We start from the raw sequence: 20,461 nt of genomic DNA on the forward strand, positions 1-20,461 counted from the left end.
CAAATCGTTGTATCGTTTAAGAGAAAAGAATATATTCGAGTTATATTTGCCAAAAATTATATATCCAAATTCAAACTTGAAACACTTCTTTTTTTCAGGCATTAAGAGATTTCTAGGATGCAATCATATCCGTAGCTACGAGTACTTCATTGAAAGCATAAATACACCGTGCCCATTCTTAGCCGTGCCGTGCAGCTCGTGGGACAAATTTCAAGAGGGCAGTTGTTTCGACTGCATAAATCAATATTGTCCTAGATTCGGACTAGACGCTCAGCCTGGAAATTACCACGCATCTGTGTATCTGATGACCGGATCGGATAAACCATTCTGTAGTTAGTAACAATTCATTTGTACCCTTTTATCAGCCTCTATCTATGTGAAATTTTACATCTCTTCCGTCAGTAAAGTATATTTTGACTCTTTTCCGTGATTCTCTTTCGTGCCATTTTCCCGATTTTGTAATTCTCTTTCGTACTATGATCACGATTTTTTAGTTTTCTTCCATCCAAGAATGAAGTGAATATAACATTCACTAATGGATTTATGGAAAAACTAAAAAGTCGTGGACATAACACTTGGTTTGAGCTTCAGTGTAGATTTTTACATTGTAGATCAGTATTTACCATTAAATACTGATAAAATTATTTAATATTAATGATTCTCTAGATAATTACCTAGATTAGATATGTTTATCTAATACAAATATTTGAAATTGTTTTGTCTTCTTTTAATCTACATTATTAAAAATCTACATTATTAAAATGTAGATTAGCTTCATCTTTATTTTAGATAAAACAAATGTTAGCAAATTATCTTTATTAATTTATTTCTTTATCTAGATAATTTTAATTATTTAAGCGCAATTCTATTCCAGACTGTTCTAAACTGCAAAAATTCTTGCATACCTGTGAAAGAGCATTAACAACAAATTTTCAGTAGAAATTGAATTTATTTTTTTCTTATATTTGCAGATTTAAAGGACTCTGCACTACTCATATGCAAAAACAAAATGTATATTGTAGATAAAATTATTTTTCAGTATTGATTAGATCCAAACTAACAACTTTCAAATAGGCAGCAAAATCTGTCTATTTTTTATTATTATAATATGTCTAGAGACTTTCAATCAACATTTTATAAGTTACAAAATATTATATATATTACAGTTTCAGTCAATTTGATTGATTGATTTTTTCCATATGACTAATGTAAAGTTCTTTATATATCTAAAATTTAAATCAAAATATCGACTGCGCCTTCCAAAGCTGGCAGAGAAGTATTAATTGTAAAACTGAAATTAAACGCGGATCACACAATCCATTTGTCTTTACAGACGAACTGAAACTGGAATTTAAATAATTGGAATGCCGTTCCTTCAAATTACAGAAGCTCACTATAAGCTGACGATAAATATCTCGAAGACGAACGAAAGTTTGTTACACGGCGGAGAGGTCGGGTTATTCGTTGTACGTGTGTTCGGCGTAAACGGTAAAAAGACCGAAGAGATGCAACTGAGTCCAACCTCGAAGTACTACGAGCCTGGTAGCACTCACACCATCGTACTGCCCGGTGATGTCGTCGGGAAGCCGCACTCAGTGGAAATTATCTGGAAATATGAGACCCGAGTCTGGAACCCACTCACATGGAGATTGTTCCACACGCCACGGGTTTACATCGACATGCTGACTGTAAAAAACTTGGAGACTGATCATGGGTGAGAAATTCCGCTTACCTCGCGGCTTGCTGTCGAAGAAGTAATATCTAGTGAAAAAGATCGGAATCATATGCCACAAGAATTTCTTGAACACGCGACATTTCGAATGCAAGGATGAAGGATATATTACACATATTTATATAACAAAATGAAAGAATTAAGAAAAAAATTACAAATTTTCATTTATTGTATTTCCAAAGTGATTGCGAGGTTTAATGTGCAAAGAATGGTTGTTTGCAATATTTGATATTTTTTGTAAAAAAAAATTTAACGTTATCTTATAATCAGAAGTCATATGTATTATTTACTATCTATAGAATATATTTTTTTTAATTTCGATAATTTACTGTTTATCTATATTATAAAGAATTTAAATACAGTTTTTCTAATATAGTAAAGTTTCTGCCTATGAAGTCATATACGTATAATTTCTAGTTTATGGTTATGCATACATAGTGTAATTTATCATGATAAATTCTGCTACACGTATAGCCACATAATAAAAAAAACACACACACACACACAGTATGTCTCATTTTAATTGTTCAGCTCGAATATCTTGAAAAAATCGCATTTTCAAAAAAAATGTTTCCAACAAAAGTTATAATCTGTACATGCGTATCACACAATAACAATAAATCAAATTATAATTGCATATGATTTTATCATAGGCAGAAAATTGACTGTTATAAAAAAAACCCTGTATTTAAATCATTCATAACATAGTTAAACAATTGATAAAATAGTGACAAAAAAAATACATTTTCTAAGGAATAAATAATACATTCATAATGTCTGATCAAATATTAATAAAATAATGTTAAACTTTTTTAGAAAAAATATCAATGTTGCAAAAAACATTTTTGCATATTAACTTCGATTATTTTGAAAATCTGACGTCCTAATAAAATTTAGTTTAAAGCATTCAACCATCTATAAAAAAACACTTTGTGGTTTAAAATAATAAAAAAAAAATAATTTTTTGTAAATTAGTGTATTAAAGGTAAAATGGTAAAATTTTCATTCAAACTATAAGATTATATTATTAAATATTAAACCTGTTAACCTTATTGAACCGTTTCATTTATGTATGTAATATTAATTTTTATCAAAAAGTATAAATTTTCAATTTCAATCATTTTTTTACAAACCTATGCATCTAGCACATTCTTAAAAAAATAATTATAAATTTCTCTTGTATTCTTTCGCACGTTTATAATTTTGCATCTTTATAACTTCTTCTCAGCTTTATAGCCGCTCCAGCTTATCTCCCGTGCAATTTTTATTATGCGCGAATGTTTTTACAACGATGAACGGAAAAAAGTTGAAACGGCGCGATAAACGAGTTGCTAACATTTATAAAATTTGACTTACATATAGTCGCATTAATTATTACACAGCGTAATTACTTATATAATTGCTCAGAGAGATAACTATATAATTATTAGATGCAGTTGCTAGATAGAATTACGTAATCGACTGCTATTTTTCATAATCTTTTTTTTTTTCAGGGTCACGCTGTGTCCGGACGACACAAAAGCGCTAATCACTAATAAACCTAAGATTCTTACCACGGATAACTGTCGCAACATGGAACACAACACAAATTCCATATGAAGAATCAATAAAATCCACGCGTATTATTCACTTTTTCTCACAATCAAGGATTGAAGCAAGTATAATTTCATTGACATAATTGAATTTCGCGAGATATATCTAAATGAAAAATCTCTTGTTTACGGAAAGTATCGTAAGAATGAATTCTGTCCTATCCGTAGCATGAAAACTAATAAAAAATCTCACCAAAAAATCGCTGAAATTATACTAGTTTCAAATTTTGCTCACAATGGGATCGACGATAAAAGTCAACCGTCTTCTCGTTTTAGCCTTATAGAAATACATAGGACTCGTTAACCGCGCGAAGGAAATTGCACGATAGAATGTTGAAGGCTATAGAAATTTTTCCACTTATCCTTTCTTATGGAAGCTAGAGGCAAAAAAGAATATTTATAATGCCGTATAGGAAAAGTATCCTCTCAGTCTATATAATATGCCGTTATTCTACGTGAAGTTCCAAGAATAATTTAATAAATTAAACGCTTGTCTTCATAATCCCCATAGGGGATTCGAACTTTACGTGGATTTATCATTTAATCTCCGGAAATTCCGTTTCGATCCGAGTTGCTTATTTTGCGACTGCCATAGGTGAACAGCCGATCGCGAGTCCAGCACGAATCGCATATAATAGCGCCGGTTTCCCTCGCAGCCAATGGCAAAGTCACGATCCTTTCACTGTCATTATGCGCCCGTGGTCTTTCTCTCTCTCCCTCTTTTTCTTTCTTTTTCTGTCTCTCCTTCGCCGGACGCTTTTGTGTAATGTCGTCGTCACATCAGTAAATTGTCGCTGACCCCGTAATTTGCGACCGTAAAAGCGTCAATCCCACTTTGTTCCCACTCATGGTGGACTTAATAGTGACAATGGCGTAACTAACGACGCATGGCATTGCGCGATAAATTTTATGATAAAGGTTTCTAATATGGAAAGAAGAAATGAGAGATGTTATGAGACGAGAGGAAAAAAAATAAAATGTTTTGAATGCATGAAAAAACACTTCTAAAACTAGTAGCATATTTAAGACAATTAATGCGTTAGTATTGTGTAACATTTGATTTGATTGTATACAGATGATAGAGACGTTCTGATGGTAATTTCGTAATCTCGTTTGTCGCATTGAATTAAGCAAAAGTAGGCCGCAAGACAAAGAGTGGGGTCGGGTATTTACGATAATTGCACGTACAATTCCCGCATACCAAATGAGCTACGAAAATTTATAGAAAATTCTACAAAAGGGTAAATATGAGCCGAGTCGATTCATTTAGTTAGAGGATTCGTCCTTATAGTTTTACGATCGCTTGATTTAACAAACATAATTCATTTAAGAAGAAATGAGATCTGAAGGATAATGTTCTAAGTTAAGATTTAGTTAGAGCGAACTCTAAGTTAGACTTTTAATGTAATATGTGAATTATTTAATTTCAAACCAGCACATATTTATACATACACTTCATTACATAATATACTAGATATAAAGTAAGCTTGTAAACAATTCCCTGATGATAATTTTTTGGAATATTTTTCAGAACTTTTTAAATAATTTTTTCAAAATTTTTATATAAATTTTAGCATCTATTAGAATTTCTGTAATCCTATAACTTTTCAGAAAGTTTCTCAAATTTTTTGTTTCACAAATTTTTACACTTTAGAAGTAATGAGAAAGTCTACATTCTTTTCTAAATACTTATATAAAATTCTTATATATGAATTCTGAAACATTGTATAAGATTTTTAAGATATTTTCTTCTCTCTGAAAAAGGTTAAGAATATTCTTTTTCGGAAATCTACCTAATTTAAAATACAAAAATGTTCTTAAAAATATTGTGTGATATTATCAGAATTTTTTTCATCAAAGTTCTATTATGGATTATTCTTAAGGATTATTTTTAAGTGTACATACAAGAAATTCATGTAGAAATATTTCGTGAAATATTGTGATTTTATTCCGACATTCGATTTATCAAAGCCAATAAATTACTAGAAAAAGTATCAAAACTTTTTATTATATTATGCTTTCAGTACATACTTGAATGTCTATCACAGACTTGAAATAAGAGCTGTCCAAAAGTAAAAAAGACGAAATTAATGATTTGAAAAAAAAAAAAAAAAAAAAAAACATACAGGAAGTAATATATAATTTATCCCAAAGTCATTGCTGCAACCAAGTTCCGCATTCACTTGACGTTTTCTATCGCTACGCGTCGTCTACGTTTGGCTCGTAGATTGGTTTGTTTTACTTCTTGATCTTTAATAAGCGAGGCAATTCAGCATTGATAATTTTCCTCGTCTTTCTCTTTCCACCCACAGAGTTTTTCAAAAAAATAACGGACGTTCACTCAGATCCGACGAGGGACCCTTCACATACCCCCGAATAAACCTCGACACCTGATAGTCTATCCGGTGGTGGGCAGACAGGTATTCCGGAGCAGGTTGCGAATCCACCGTGCATTCGAACAGTCGAGCGCCGGCCTCTCACCGCGCAACGTTCCATTCCTCTCTCGAATACGTCAACGGAACGAGCTGCAGCTCGCACTTTTCCTCGCCGTTCTCTCTCCTGAACGAGGAACGAAGGCAGAGTTCCGCATTGACTGTCAGCAAAATACCGTATCGAACACGCTGGATCTACAGAGAGGTTCGCGAAGGTGATGTGAGCTTCGAGCACTAGGTTTACGAAGATCACGTGGATATATACGCGACTATTATTTAAACGGCTGCGTGGGAAATTTCTGCAAGATGGACCGATAGACAGGACGACGGTCGCGTGACATGAGAGAACGGCTGCGAAAATGTGAGTTGATTGCAAGGATTCGTCGTATCAACGTTGAAATTAAAATCGAGTATGCGTGACAGAAGAGAAACACTGACTTGAGCGTCATGCACTGCACTCATATGGAAAGAACGGTTTTGTAAAGCAAAAACAATTTAGATGCAGATGAAAATAAATTTTGTTTGACTATCAAAATAATTTGACGCCGAAATTGATTGCTACAATGTCATTTTTTGCAGCATCACTCATCATGCTCGAGTTTCTTACACAATTATTTTGATAATCCGACAAAATTATTTTCAGATCTGTATCTCTTTGAATTTTCAAAATTATTTTTTCCGTGCAGAGAAATACATAGTGATTGCCACTATAAAATAGTTTATTTAACCTTTTTTTTTTCGTATATTGCAATAATTATAAAATAGTTTATTTAATTACGTATTAATTCTACATATATAAAACTTGAATAGTTGTCGCCTTTATATGTAATTGATACATTTTTTTCTCTAAGTGTGAGAGAAAAAAATGTTTGTGTGATTATAATTATATGATAAAATAATAATAATTAGAAACTCCATTTTTATAATTATTATTGCTACAATGTTAGTAATAACAATTATTATATTTATAGTTCTATAAAAACAGTATATAATTGGCACAAAAATGATTATAAATTATAATTGAATTATAGTTGTTGCAATAATTTTTTCTCTTAGTGTATGACAAGTGATAAACTGTGCACAAGCTTACAATAAAAAAATATTTGATTGTAAAACTCAAAACAATAAACCCAAGTCTTAATACGATTTATAAACGACACTCACATTTATTTCTTAAAACAAATTTCACACAATCAGAAAATTAATTAAAGGAAATTTATAAATATCAAAGATTCTTTCCTGTTTTACAAAATATTTTAACGTAAAAATAGTTACATTATTATCACGACCTTGACAAAATAATGTCATGTAATTACATGAGTCATCCGACACGCATGTGCATCTAATTTATTCAGTGACTATTCAGATTTAGTTATATATATATATATATAATTTAGATATATGAATAAATATCGCTTTTAATTGCTATTGTTTTCCTACATTTGTCAACTAACTTTCTTAAGCACTTAACTACTCATGTCGCGTTGGAAAACACCGTTTATGCGACGCATGAGTGCGTCGCTCTTAAGCCGATTCCCATTCAGAACACGTGTTCGAAAATCATGACGCGTGTCCGATCGCATAGCTTTTTATTTGCAGTGCTGCAATACGATTTATTTGTCAATGTATCAATAATGCTCCTTTTATTCTGTACTATAAAAATTTTTAATACAGAGGACTTATTCTAAAAAAATCGAGTACGAAGATATTAGGGAAACCTCGAGTAATATACTATACATATATACACGTAATTGTATACTATAATATTTTTATATGCGATATTTTTCAGGAATATGGCTCTAGAATGCTCCTTGGAAACAAACTGACTTATTTGTCATCATTTTGACATTAAAATGTCGTCAAAGACTTTATTTTGAAGTCATCAAAATAACATCTTGTCAAAATAACAGCTTGTTCGTTGGGCTAAAACGTCTTCTTTTTAAAGAGAATTTAACAATGCATTTCCTATACTGTTATGGATATTAAAGGAGCCATGATAATCTAATCCTTTGAGTTAAACAATATTTTGTTATAACTTTCGTGTGGATATGTCAAAATGTAAATGAATCCATTTCTGTGGTTAATTTCAAAATAAACAACGTCTACATTAACGTACGCATATAGTGAACAATAAGCTGTATTTGAGTCAAATTTAATTTATATTTTCTTAAGTAAAATTATTTAACTCCATTATTTTAATTAAATTAACGACAAATTGAGTAGGAGTTGTGATCTTTTATAAATAGAAACAATTAAAAATATTTAACATTATGATTGTAATAGTAGTTTCGACATAGAATAACGAGTTTTGTATCTATTCACTGCGTATTCACCTCTAGCTGCTTATCACGCGTTCGCAATACACAGAGTACATCTCGAAGTGTTTTTCGAAATTGACTTACGGAGGTACAAAACTGAATTTCAAGCGTCCAATCCGCGCGATCCATGAAAAAAGCTTTCTCGTACTGAGAGCGCTCTCACGCGATAGCTTCGAAGATTTCGGAAATATGTGCGTGCGTGCAGCGATGAAAAGAACGACAACTGTAGACATATATAGATAAAGACAGGCGAGTAACGCGACTTTCTCCGGTAGACAAGCCTATGTCTACGTAGGCGTATGTACACGCGGACCTTCTATCGCAAGGCACAAATCATACCAGACATCTAGTCAAGTCTTAAACTAATGGAGCTGCACACACGTCGCGTAAATTGATTACGGCGACACCGATCTATTACGATTCCTACATGGGAAAAATCGTTTTACTGAAGTATAAAAATTCAGTCAGATATACTGTTAAATTTATATCAAATTATATTCAATTTGAGTTACTTTTAATCATTTCTATATAGGTCGTTACTGCTCCTACTTAATACATTGTTAATTTAATTAAAAACAACTGATTTTTCAGCACATTAACACTCTTATATGATATCGGATTGAAGAATTTTTAGAATTTGCTCGTCAATTTAATTTAACTTGTGATATTATTGCAGTAATTTAATTGCGTTTGACAAAGTCCGGAAAGATTTCGGTGCGCAGTTTTGAATAACTACAAAAATATGATATATATGCGTGTACATATATAGGATACAGATAATTCACTGTGAATTATTTGGGCATTGGGAGATCTAGTTTTGACCGTCATAGACTTGAATGTGCTTATACTTGAGTGTTAAATAATTTAATTCAATAAATGTATTAAATTTGATTCAAATTTATTATTTACTAATTAGAAGTGCATATGTTAATATGAACGTTGTTTATTTTGAAACTAAGCATGTAACCAGAAATGGATTGATTTACATCTTAATACGTATGGAAGTTAAAAATAATAAAATGTTATTTTTAACTCAAAGAGTAGAATTCAGAGTTACCATTGTCCTTTGATATTTAACAGTATACAGATCACAAAATAATTATATTGTATTATCAAAATAATTATGCAGAACTCTCAAGCGTCCTACATATTTATTGACAATGTTACAAAACGTTTTGACATCCTAGCTTTTCAAGTAGCGAGTTATTTGTTGTCATTTCGACATCAAGTAATAACAAATAACGTCAGCTTGCTAAGTGAGAAGAAGGTCGTTAAAACATCAAAACTTTTTTGCTGCATTATCATTTAATTAAATAACATCGTTTTGACGTCAAAGTGTCGATAAGTTTGTTTTTTTACTTAGGCTAAATATCCAATTTGCTATTAGACATCGAAGGCTCAATGGTAACCTAATTTCTTGAATTAAATTTGTCATTTTTATTTTCCATGTATATGAAAGTGTAAATCGAGCCACTTCTGTGATTGAATTGCTTAATTTCAAAATAAACAACGTCCATATGTGAATGTATTATTTAACAAATAATAAACTAAATTTGTGTCAAATTTAATACGTTTCTTTTGTTAAATTGTTTAACTCCACTGTTTTAGTTAAATCGACGACATATTGAGTAGAAGCAATGGGCGATCTATATAAATGATTAAAGATACTCAAATTAGATACTCAAATTGGATTCAATTTTATTTCAATTATAAACTTAACAATTTGATTATTTAAACAGTGCAATATAATAATTTTTAGATTTGTATCTAGTTAAAATTTTAAGAACTTCAGTAAAACTGTGCTGTGCATAAGGAAGTTCAAGGTCGTACAGAAATCTTAATCCTGAAGCTGTACTGTCGATTAGTTCGAGCTGTCTCTAATCATATGACCCGCAAGAACGCGTTTATAATTTTCGCTTTTTTCTATCCTCTCGTATTTAAGTCAGCAACTCGTATGTCAAGTTTCGCGAGATAATTGCAGCGTACTTATTTACGCAAGACATGATTAATCACCATTAAATATTTGCTGCGTCAACAAGCTTGCATACATAGATCGATCTCAGAGGAAACAGATTTCCACTGTTAGTGTGATGAAAGTCCCAGACAATTTAAACAAGATCTTTTATTTAAAGATCTTTGTCTCTGAGACATGTTGGTCAAGGTCCAAGGTATCGAGCAAAGTAAATGAAACAATGAAAATCATCGTGATCTAATCAAATTTAATGACGCTTGAAAATTTATCTAACAATCGATGTATGCGTGGAGTCCTGTTCACTGCGTAACATCGCAGTGCTCACATCGTAACGATGATCGGAACGATTTTTAAGATTGTAAGGCACAAATACAATATGTTAAGCATTACTTGAAAAAAATCACAGATTATTCTAAATTGCATTTAAAAGTAATACAAGAAAATTAGAGACAATTCACCATCTAGATCAAAAGTTATTTCGATAAAAAGTAATATTTTTCAAATTTGTACGCTAATAGAAATATATGAAAATGTATTATAAAATAATGATTTAAAAAATCTCAATTTTTTTGTATAAGTATTTTATGAATTCAAAAATATTTCTGTAAAGTTACATTGAGATGCAGACATTAATTGTTCAGTAAATGAACCAAATATTTATTTGTTACAAACTAATTGGTAAATCTCAATGAAACTTTGCATGAGTCATTTTACTTAAAATATTAATATGTATATATATAAAAAAATTTAGATTTTTAAAATTTCTGTTTATAAAACTAACATCACATAAAATAAATAATCTATAAAAATAATCTCAATAAAAACAGAATGTTATGAACACAATTTTCACATGTATATGTAGTTTGTTTAAAGCGTAAATATTAACATATGTGTTTTTTATGCCCTTACAATCTCCTTTAACTCTCGCTCCTACAGATCTGCGAATATGTGACGCGAATCTTTCTGAAAAAGTAAGAGGAGATTTCTTGAAATAGCCGAACGAATACAGTGGCACGAAGAAGGAAATCGGCGGCGTAGTTTGACGGACGCTTGCAAGTATCAACGAACTGGCAAATATGCGATACCCCAATCGCTTAAGGAAATTATTCTCTCGTTATCTAAGGAAATAATCGCGGCTTCTCCTTCCGCGGACGTTGGCTTTTCCAGATGAAACGTTTCATTAAAACTAACACACGCACCTCGCATTTCATCACGAAATGACTATAGTTGCGCCGATTATCCTAAGCCGATACTTCGCTATTAATCATGGAACTTAAACGGATAATTCTAGCGTGTCATGCCAGGTACGAGTGACATAAATTCAGAATGAGGAATATAACTAGTCGACATCACGATTTTTTTAAGTGAATATTCTCGCGTTTCACTTCTCTCTTTCTCTTTCGACAGCAACAGACGCAAAAAATTTTAAGATCGCATTTACCTCGCAGGATTTTGTTGTAACTTATCGCAAGAAACGCCGCGAGTAAAAGAACGTTACATAACGCGACGCAGTTGCGAATATCGCAACAAGCGTCGATCTTTCGCTGACCCCCCACTGGCTAATCAATATCTGTCGTCGCATCTCGCGACTAAAGCTTAATCGAACAATCAAAATTAAATAATTTAAGACTCTTTAAAGTTAATTACAATAAAAATTGGAACGGGCATATAAGAGTCGAGCGCGGTAGTTAGAACGTAAAAAATCTTTTATTCTAGGACGTTCCTCTTATAAACGTTTTGGCTTCCTTCCGAACCATCATTAGTACAATTTATCTGCTTTATTTCTCAAATTTCCCTTATTGGGAAGTACTGTAAATATCGCTCATGCTGGTTAGCGAACCAACTGGCTTAGATCCTGCAATGAGACGATATTCTTCACTTGATAAAATTCTGAATTTTCTTTGATTAAAAACTTACCCATGGGAGTCGAGAATTACACACAAAATATGTGGAAAGTCATCCGATATAAAAGTACAAAATACATGCTTGAGACATTTCATTAAATCAAATATTGAATATAATAATCGTCAAAGTAAAATAATCTGTCGTTGGTAGAGACTAAATCTCGATGTTCCCCATAAGGGATTTGGAAAATAAAGCAAATCGATTGTATACTGATGATGGCTCGGAAGGAAATCGAAACGTTTGTCAATTTATAAAAAGAACGTCCTAGAATAAAAGATTTTTGCGCTCTAACTTGCCGCACTTGACTCTTATATGTCTGTTCCATTATTGTATAATAATTAACTTTAATCTACAATGCTCTTTATTTATTATGTCTTGCTTTTTACCATGTTTTACTTCTTACCTTTTTGCCTCTTATCTCAATTTTTTCATTTTCTGTCACCTGAGATAAAAGTTGATGAATTTCGGAACAAGAAACACGTGAAGAGAAGAGAAACGCGATTGTGTCGATAAAAGAAGGAAAAGAAGGACGGTCGCAAAGAAGGAAAAAAAGGATGAGATAAGAAGCAAGAAACAAGAAGCAAAGAACATATTATTGTAGATTAAAGGCCGCAGTCAGACTTTTGCACAACACATAATATAAGAGACTGAACCAATTAAAGTTCTTCTTTAAGCAAAAGAAGGATTCTGATTCTCTTATGTATTATACTATGAATTATAGAGTTACGCAAAAGTCTGTACTGCGGCCTTTAGGTTTAAATGAGATCCTGAAGTAACCCAATAAGTAGAATAGTAAGCCTTAAGCCTTAAAGAATTGATCAATCATAGTCGAATATTCTTCTCACATTCAACTATGACTGATCCATCTCTTAAGGCTTACTCTTTTATTGTGTTTGAGGAGTAAGAGATTCGACGCCATATTTTTCAGGACCTGCTTAAGATAAAATACATGAGATAGATTAATACATGATCTAATTTATTCTTGAAAAATATGGCGGACTATACATTTGGTGTCGAATCTCTTATTGTTAATTGAAGATCTCGACGCGTGACTCGGACGCTCGCGGGACCGTTTACGTAACGATCGGTAAACGAGAAAACGTTGAGTTATTGTACGATTGTATGTACTACATACGGGCGGTGTTTTTCCATGGCGTGCCCGGCACTTCCGCAACGCGGTTTCCCCGTTAATCGTGCAAAAGCGCGGACTGCGTGTCGGCACGAGCGGGCTGCTCGAAAACCGTGAAAACGGCTTATGCAGCGTATCTCAACGACTTACTCTCGGCGAGCCTGAGGAAACGTGGTGTGCAGTTATAAATTATCGTTTGCGCGCGTAGGCTGGACCCGAATAGAAAATTACAGCCGGAAAAGGAGTTGGCGCGCGCGGGTCGGAGAGTTTCTTTTGTCGCGAGCAAACTCTCGGACAGGTGTTTCCGGGGCGAAGATGAAAAAAAAAAAAGCAGGTTCTTTTCAATTCGAGGTAAAAAAAATCGAGTAAAAGAACCGGTTTTTTTAATTGAAAAGATGCCTTTTTATATTAAAGTTTTCTGGAGAGACGATATCGAATTTCTTTTCCGTTACACACTTATCGTTAAAACGTTCTTAATATCTACGTTATTTCGATATTACTTAACATTTTATTTTTTTTTGTATACCTTTATTTAATGTCTTTTATCTTTAGAGATGTCAAAAGGTTTGCGAGTTATCGCCGTGTCGTGATCCAATGCTAATGCCAACGTTTCGTAAACTTTGCCGTTCGTATTTCATCACGATGGGGAACTGGCACAAAATGTACTTCCTCACATTATTTTCCTCTATGATCTACAGCGACCAAGAGATCTCTATACCGACCTTGTCTAGCATGCCTCTCTTTGATTTCCTAATCGCGTCACTTTAATAATCGGTTATTATTCTCACGATCGAACTTTCTGCCGTTATTTCGCCTTCTTCGTCTTTCGTCCACAGTTGAAAGAGAGTCGCCGATCTCGTCACTAAACAGAGTTTAGTCGGTGAACAGAGAAGAAAAGCGGAACGTACACATGGACGCGACATTGAAGTGCTAAATCGTGATCGCCGAGCAATGGCATGATCGTCGTCGGTGCGAGAGAGGCAGAGAAATGTTAAAGTAAAGAAAGAAAAAAATCGCACATGGCGCGAGTCATTACGTATAGAAACTCGGCGGGCCGGCGGCTGCAACTTTCGCGATCGTCGTCGTCCGGTGCATCTGCATTCCTATTTTGCCAGCCGCATCTCTTGTGAGCGCGCATCCGTCGCTTCCGCGTCCGTTCGAGCCTCGTTAAAGCGGAATTGTGCGAGGATTAGATCGATCGTGCCGGTGCATATCGAGAAGAGAAGGATCTGGACGAAACGATCCTCGCGGCAGCAATCGTCATTTCACGAGGCGATTAACGACGTGTTAATTATGAGCTAATTGAGCGATAGAATAACTTGCCGCTTTCGATGCATAAAATTAGCCAAACGCCTTAAATGTATATTCTAAAAAATACATGCTGAGAAAAAAAGTTGCTGTTTCACAAGAATATTAGTAGCGGTCACAAACTGTCAAGCAAATATTTGTTAATTCAATTAAATATATCTGTAAATTAAGAAGAAAAATTCATTAAAAATTATAATTATTATTAATAAATATAAACATTTAAGAATTTATTTTTAGTCGTTTGAAGGACAAAACCATTTAGAAAATTGAAAATAAATTATCATTAGCATTAGAATAGAAAAATTTTTTGTTAGAAAAAATTAAATATTAAAAAACAATAATTAACAATAAAATATTTTGTTATAAAATAAATAACATGTTTTAAATTATAAGATTTTGTTAACCTTAATATATAAATATTTGAACTAAATAATCATTACGAACTAAACGTATTTAATTAAGTTAACAACTTTTTTTCTCAGTGTAGAAATTTTAACGCCATGTGGTAGTGATGGGCACATAATCTATAATGTTTATTTTTTGAAAACGATTATATTAAATAGATGCGACTGTAAATCGATTGCGTTTGTCGACTATAGTGCAATCAAAGTACAGATAATCTTGTCCGTCATTCAAGATAAAAAAAATAACAGATAAAATTGATTGAATAATCGCGATTATGTCCATTTCTATGTGGCATTTATATAATTTTCACCATGTTAGTGGTGTTGACACAAACACTAACATGGTGTGGATTTAATACTAACGTGATGTGAATTTAACGCCACGATTTAAAATTTATAGTGTTACTCCACCATTCTTTACATTCTAATTTCCCTTAATGGCCAATTTAATAGGTTCTTTGCAAATCTGGGTTTTTTTACAAGTGAAATTTCACTTTTAAATTTCTTCCTCAATTTTGCTCAAATTTAAATTTTTATTAAATAAAGATTTTAATATTTAAATTATTGATTATTTGGTAATACAATAATAGATATGTAAAAACCCTGAATTTTCCTACATTTTTTAGAAGTCTATAGAACAGTAAAAAAACTTGAGCTGGACAAAAAATTCAGATTGCAAATTAAGAGAGTAAAAATATGATTGCGAACGGAGGGCTTTAATATTGGAAATTATTTATTTTGAAAATATTATTAAAAACATTAAATAACAAATAATTAATCACGACCTTCCAGTAGTAAATTTCTAAAAGAGATAATGATGTTTATATCAGCACCGACACGTGAGAATTATATTTAACACTCATGGTGTTGAAACCACATCTTTATTTTTTAGAAATTTAGTTAATGAGCCTGCGGCTTTGCGTGTCTTATCTCATTAATTGCTAGCAGTAATTACCTCAAACACTGAGCCCCATTACACGGAATACCGCAAAAACCGCGCGTGCTTCCGGCAAATCGCAAATTGAATCGTAAATTGGAAAATAAAGCTCCATTCCGGCATACACGTCGTCCAAGTGTCGCGTGCAAATGTCATGACATTGAATTTCTGCCGCGGCAGGTCACACAGGTACACAGGAAACTGAAGGTACGCATATTCGCGGCGCGTTGATTTATCGAAGAGATTGAAAGACGCCGGAGGAAATTGCGGTGTACATCGATGACTCCTTCGAACTGAAGGAGTAATTAGCCTGATGAGAACTCGTTTGCAACGAAGGCGCTTAATTGCGACTATGCGAGAGAAAATTCTGCGAGAAAAGCGGAAGATTTATTTATCAGCCTTGGTTCACATTTGTGAAAACATTGAAGATTTATTACTTACTAATTGTAAATTAGTATATATTCCCGCGGTTTAATCAATCTTTTCTATTTTGGATAAAATGATTTCAAATATATAAATATTTCAAATGTATATATCGTTTAATTAGACATATATCTAAAGTAAATATCAATTCGAAATCGTCAATGACATATCGTCAAATAATTATCAATAAAATACGAAATAAGTTATCGATAAAAAAATCTTCAAATTATGATAAATTACTTTATATTATGATTTTTTATATTTTATAGGAATTTTCCTAATATTTAAGCTCTAAATCGTTTACTGAAAAAAATGTTTGGTTTCATTAATTGGAATTCTCTTGTTGAAAATAAACGAGACTCTCAGACTTCTCTGATTTACTAGAATTCTAGTTGCAAATTGGAATTCCGATTGACATAATCAGAATCTTCTGATTTGCCCATTTTTAACTAGGCATTTTTCTCAGTGTGATTTTACGAAAATAAAGTCTGTTTCTGCTGAAACTCAGAAACTCGAAAGAATTCGGCGCAAGAATTTGGCGTGTTTCATATCAACTAGAGATCCTAGAATCACTCGAGAATCAATTACGTTTGAGCGAGAAACACGCGCTAGATTTAGTTGCAAAAATGTGTTAGCCTTTTCCGCGACACCTTCGTGCCGTGTAAAAACTGTGCGAGATGAAACGTCGGCTTTCTTCATGTTCGTAACACAGTAGGGAACACGACGATTATCTAATTAGAGCGGTATAATGGAAGCGAATTCCTGGCGTGAAACCTGGAATGTTCAAATTAATATCGAATTAAAACTCCGAGAGTTGCATCAACTTCTAATTATAATATCGAATTTCAATTCGCGTTTAACTCTCAACTACAGCAACTCCTCTTTAGATCATCGTCTATGTTGGAAACTCGTGTAGCAATATTTATATTTTCTATTTTTAATTAAAATTAATTTCTTTTTAACACTTTCTTTTTACCCATTAAATCAACTATTATACTAAGTTGAATATTATACTAAACTATTATATGAGTTTTTATTAATAATTTTATTCTCTTTTAACATGCAGATGCACAATCAATTCAAATATCTTATGTATATAAGGCAATTTTCATCTTTTTTCTTTTTTAAATAATTTTACGTCTATTTATACAATATAAACCGATGAATTTATATAAACACGAAGCAAAAATTTTTTAATTGCACAATCTGTACGATTGGCATTATGAAGTCCTAAATTGAAACTTGAAATAAATAAAAAAAACTGAACCTTTCTCTATCATAGACGGAGATTCATTTGCATTCGGTTCTTCATACGCTTTAGAACTTAATTGCAATTTTCACAGCTATAATTGAGGATTAATTAGAACTTCTTATCCTCTCTATTAAAAATAAAATCGAAGATTTATTAATCGGGGTCCATCATCTGTCTTTAATACAGATCTATCTTACATATATATATGTGTATTTCAGGTTAATTCAAGCAATTTTTCATCGGTACCTGTAATTAAAATGCCAGAAGGACAGTATTTATTATATAATATTATTTAAATACGTGTACAACACTCTCACGATTACGTGACTTATTTAAAGTCTTAATAATCGCAAGATCTCCGTGTAACACTCCGTGTAACGTTACAAAGTGCGACCGCTCGTCGCGGCTGTCGCGTCAAACCGCGGTGTTGCACCGAGAAGGATTTCTCCGAGAGTTTCTCGCAACCGAGAGCTGCACGTCACGGTGCCACCGATGTTGTTCCGAGCGTTCCTCGTTTTAGCGCTTGTGCAACGGTGCGCATTAAACTTCACCGCGAAGCTAGGCGCCGTCCGTCGCATCCGTTTCATCCGTCTTCGCGAGGTTGTAATGGCACGCGTGAACAAGCCTCGCTCGAGCTGTACGCACGCGTGAGTACATGCGGATTGCAAGGCAGCCGCGCGCGCGCGCGCGCAGCCGTTACTTTGATTCTGCAGGTATATGTATGTACACCAGCCGAGTACTGTTACGTCAGGTATGTAGGTCAGTGTAAAGGCCGATCGTTGGGAAAGCTATCAATCGTGACGGCGAACGCGACACTCGGGTATCACTCACACGCGAACACGCGTGAAAAGAGAGAAGGAAAGAGAGCGTTCGGGAAAGATATATAATATACTTTGTATATTATATATACAATTAATCCACCCAATAATTATTGTTAAAAAATTATTCGAATAACAATTCTCCTATTCTGTTTTCTATTAACACTTTGCCGACAAATTTACACTTTAAAGGCACAATCGATATTTTGATTGTGAATTCTGGTAGATAAATTAAAATAAGTAAAATACACGATTCGCGACCTCTGTGATAGTAAAACTCGTTGTTAAAGCTTTCAAGTATGTAAGAATGTTTTTTTCGGACAAATGTAGAGATTAAAAAGGCCAAAGTGTAAATAAGCAAAATTAAATAACAATAAATAAAGAGCAAAGAGTAAGAGTCAAACACATTTTAAATTGTAACACTATTAAAAAGAATAAATTACAAATAAATAAAAAAACATAGTTTAAGTTCAAATATAAAATTACAAGTTTCGGCTACGGATTAAGTCCTCTTCAGATATAATATTAACTTACCACAAAAATCGCTGTACAAAATTAATTATCGAAAATGCCTACATATTTCTTATAATAACAGCTCAAGTGAGTATCTTGATGTAAAACTCGACATTATTCATATATAATTGAACAGTCAAATATGTTTCATATCTCTTGGAAAAAGATCTAATCGATAAAAAAGATAAAAAAGTCTTGTTATGAAATAAACACAATCAAGGTAACATACCGGAATTCTAATAAATAATTAAAACTTATCAAAAGCCATGTGTAAATATTCAAACAAGTATATCTATATAAGTATAAAAATCAATTGAAAAGTACAGACTTTAATGGAATGCAGACATATGTAAGACGGACATTGTATGTCGACTCACTACACTGATACGGATCAACACAGCTTGAGAGAGGAGACAGACTGTTAGTATCGAAAAGTTAAATCCTATTTACAATAGGTATATATGCCTTATGAAGACTTTCAGTGTTAGTTTGTAAATTTAAACTGTTTTTCTGCTTTTTAATATTGAGCATCTCGGAAATTAAGCGTTTCCTATAGCAAGGCTCTTCATCTAAAGTTTTAACATTATCCCATTGGAAATCATGATCGTACTGCAGCCTGTGCTCCGTTATGACAGAATGGACAGAAGTGTTAGGTCTAATATGATTACGATGTTCTGTAATTCTGGTTTTCAATTGTCTGCCCGTCTGTCCAACATACGACGCATCACAATTATTACACGATATTTTATAAACTACATTGCTCTTAGATATATGAGGACAAATATTCTTTTGCACTTTAATATACTTACCCATTTTATTAAGACTATGAAAAGATATCTTGATGTCGTTTTTATTGAACCGTCCAAATTTTTTTGTGTGAAAAGGAATAAATGGTACCGTAAACCAAGATGCAGATTCATTCGCACTGACATTGTCAACCAAATCTTTATATGCTATGTGTTTATTTTTAATTAAATTTTTTATGCGTTAATTAACTGTGTCAAAAATAATAATTATAACTGCTAATACGTTAAAACATTTGTATACATATACTATATACATATATTATAAGCACTATTTTTTTATTTAAATCAACACCTAAAGAGATTTCAACTATATTAAAATAATTTTAAATTAGTAGAAAGTAATTATGGACTATTTTTGAATAAGACAAAACTTAAAAAATAATTACTTTCTCAGGAATAATTCTAATCCGAGAAATTAAAATTAACTGACAAACTAAATAAGATATCTTTCAAGAACAAAAACATGCAACATTCTTTCGCTGTACTTTAAAGTCTATAACATACAGAAAAACATAAAGGAGTAAAGACTATGGAACACAATAAATTTAAGCAATAAGAATAAGCAAATTAACATTTTGGATTTGCTATAGCTTATTTATATTATTATCTTACGGTGTCTACTTTCTGCTTGCTCTTCGCTTATGATATTGTGATACCTAAAATGGTATCCTTCGGATCGATGAAGGTAGGGAAGTAGAGAAATAGGGAGCTAGGGATGTTATTGATGATACAAACATTCGAGTACGAGTTGGAATTTTGTAGAAGATATCAAATGAATGAGATTGTAATCTCGATCTTTCGTAATAATTTACTATCTTAAAAAATGGTAATGGAATAATTATAACTGCTAATCCGTTAAAATATTTGTGTGTGTGTGTGTGTGTGTGTGTGTGTGTGTGTGTGTGTGTGTGTGTGTGTGT

General features: G+C 32.6%; 2 protein-coding genes across 2 annotated transcripts in view; both read left to right on the forward strand.

Annotated features, from left to right (window-relative positions):
• LOC108749908 (pancreatic lipase-related protein 2-like) overlaps positions 1-4,763 on the forward strand; it is a 17,448-nt gene extending 12,685 nt beyond the window's left edge. The window contains exons 5-7 of the mRNA XM_018488937.1: positions 99-332; positions 1,387-1,714; positions 3,226-4,763. Of these exons, the coding sequence (XP_018344439.1) occupies positions 99-332; positions 1,387-1,714; positions 3,226-3,331 (668 nt within the window). The 3' untranslated portion in view covers positions 3,332-4,763. The remainder of the gene's footprint in view (positions 1-98; positions 333-1,386; positions 1,715-3,225) is intronic.
• A 656-nt stretch (positions 4,764-5,419) lies between these two features.
• The window catches only part of LOC108749890 (pancreatic triacylglycerol lipase-like), a 38,851-nt gene continuing 23,809 nt past the window's right edge, over positions 5,420-20,461 (forward strand). Inside the window, exons 1-2 of the mRNA XM_018488916.1 lie at positions 5,420-5,555; positions 5,637-6,117. Coding sequence (XP_018344418.1) covers positions 6,116-6,117 — 2 coding nt within the window. The 5' untranslated portion in view covers positions 5,420-5,555; positions 5,637-6,115. The remainder of the gene's footprint in view (positions 5,556-5,636; positions 6,118-20,461) is intronic.

Source organism: Trachymyrmex septentrionalis, unplaced genomic scaffold, assembly GCF_001594115.1.
Source record: "Trachymyrmex septentrionalis isolate Tsep2-gDNA-1 unplaced genomic scaffold, Tsep1.0 scaffold11, whole genome shotgun sequence".
Taxonomy (NCBI): Eukaryota; Metazoa; Arthropoda; class Insecta; order Hymenoptera; family Formicidae; genus Trachymyrmex; species Trachymyrmex septentrionalis.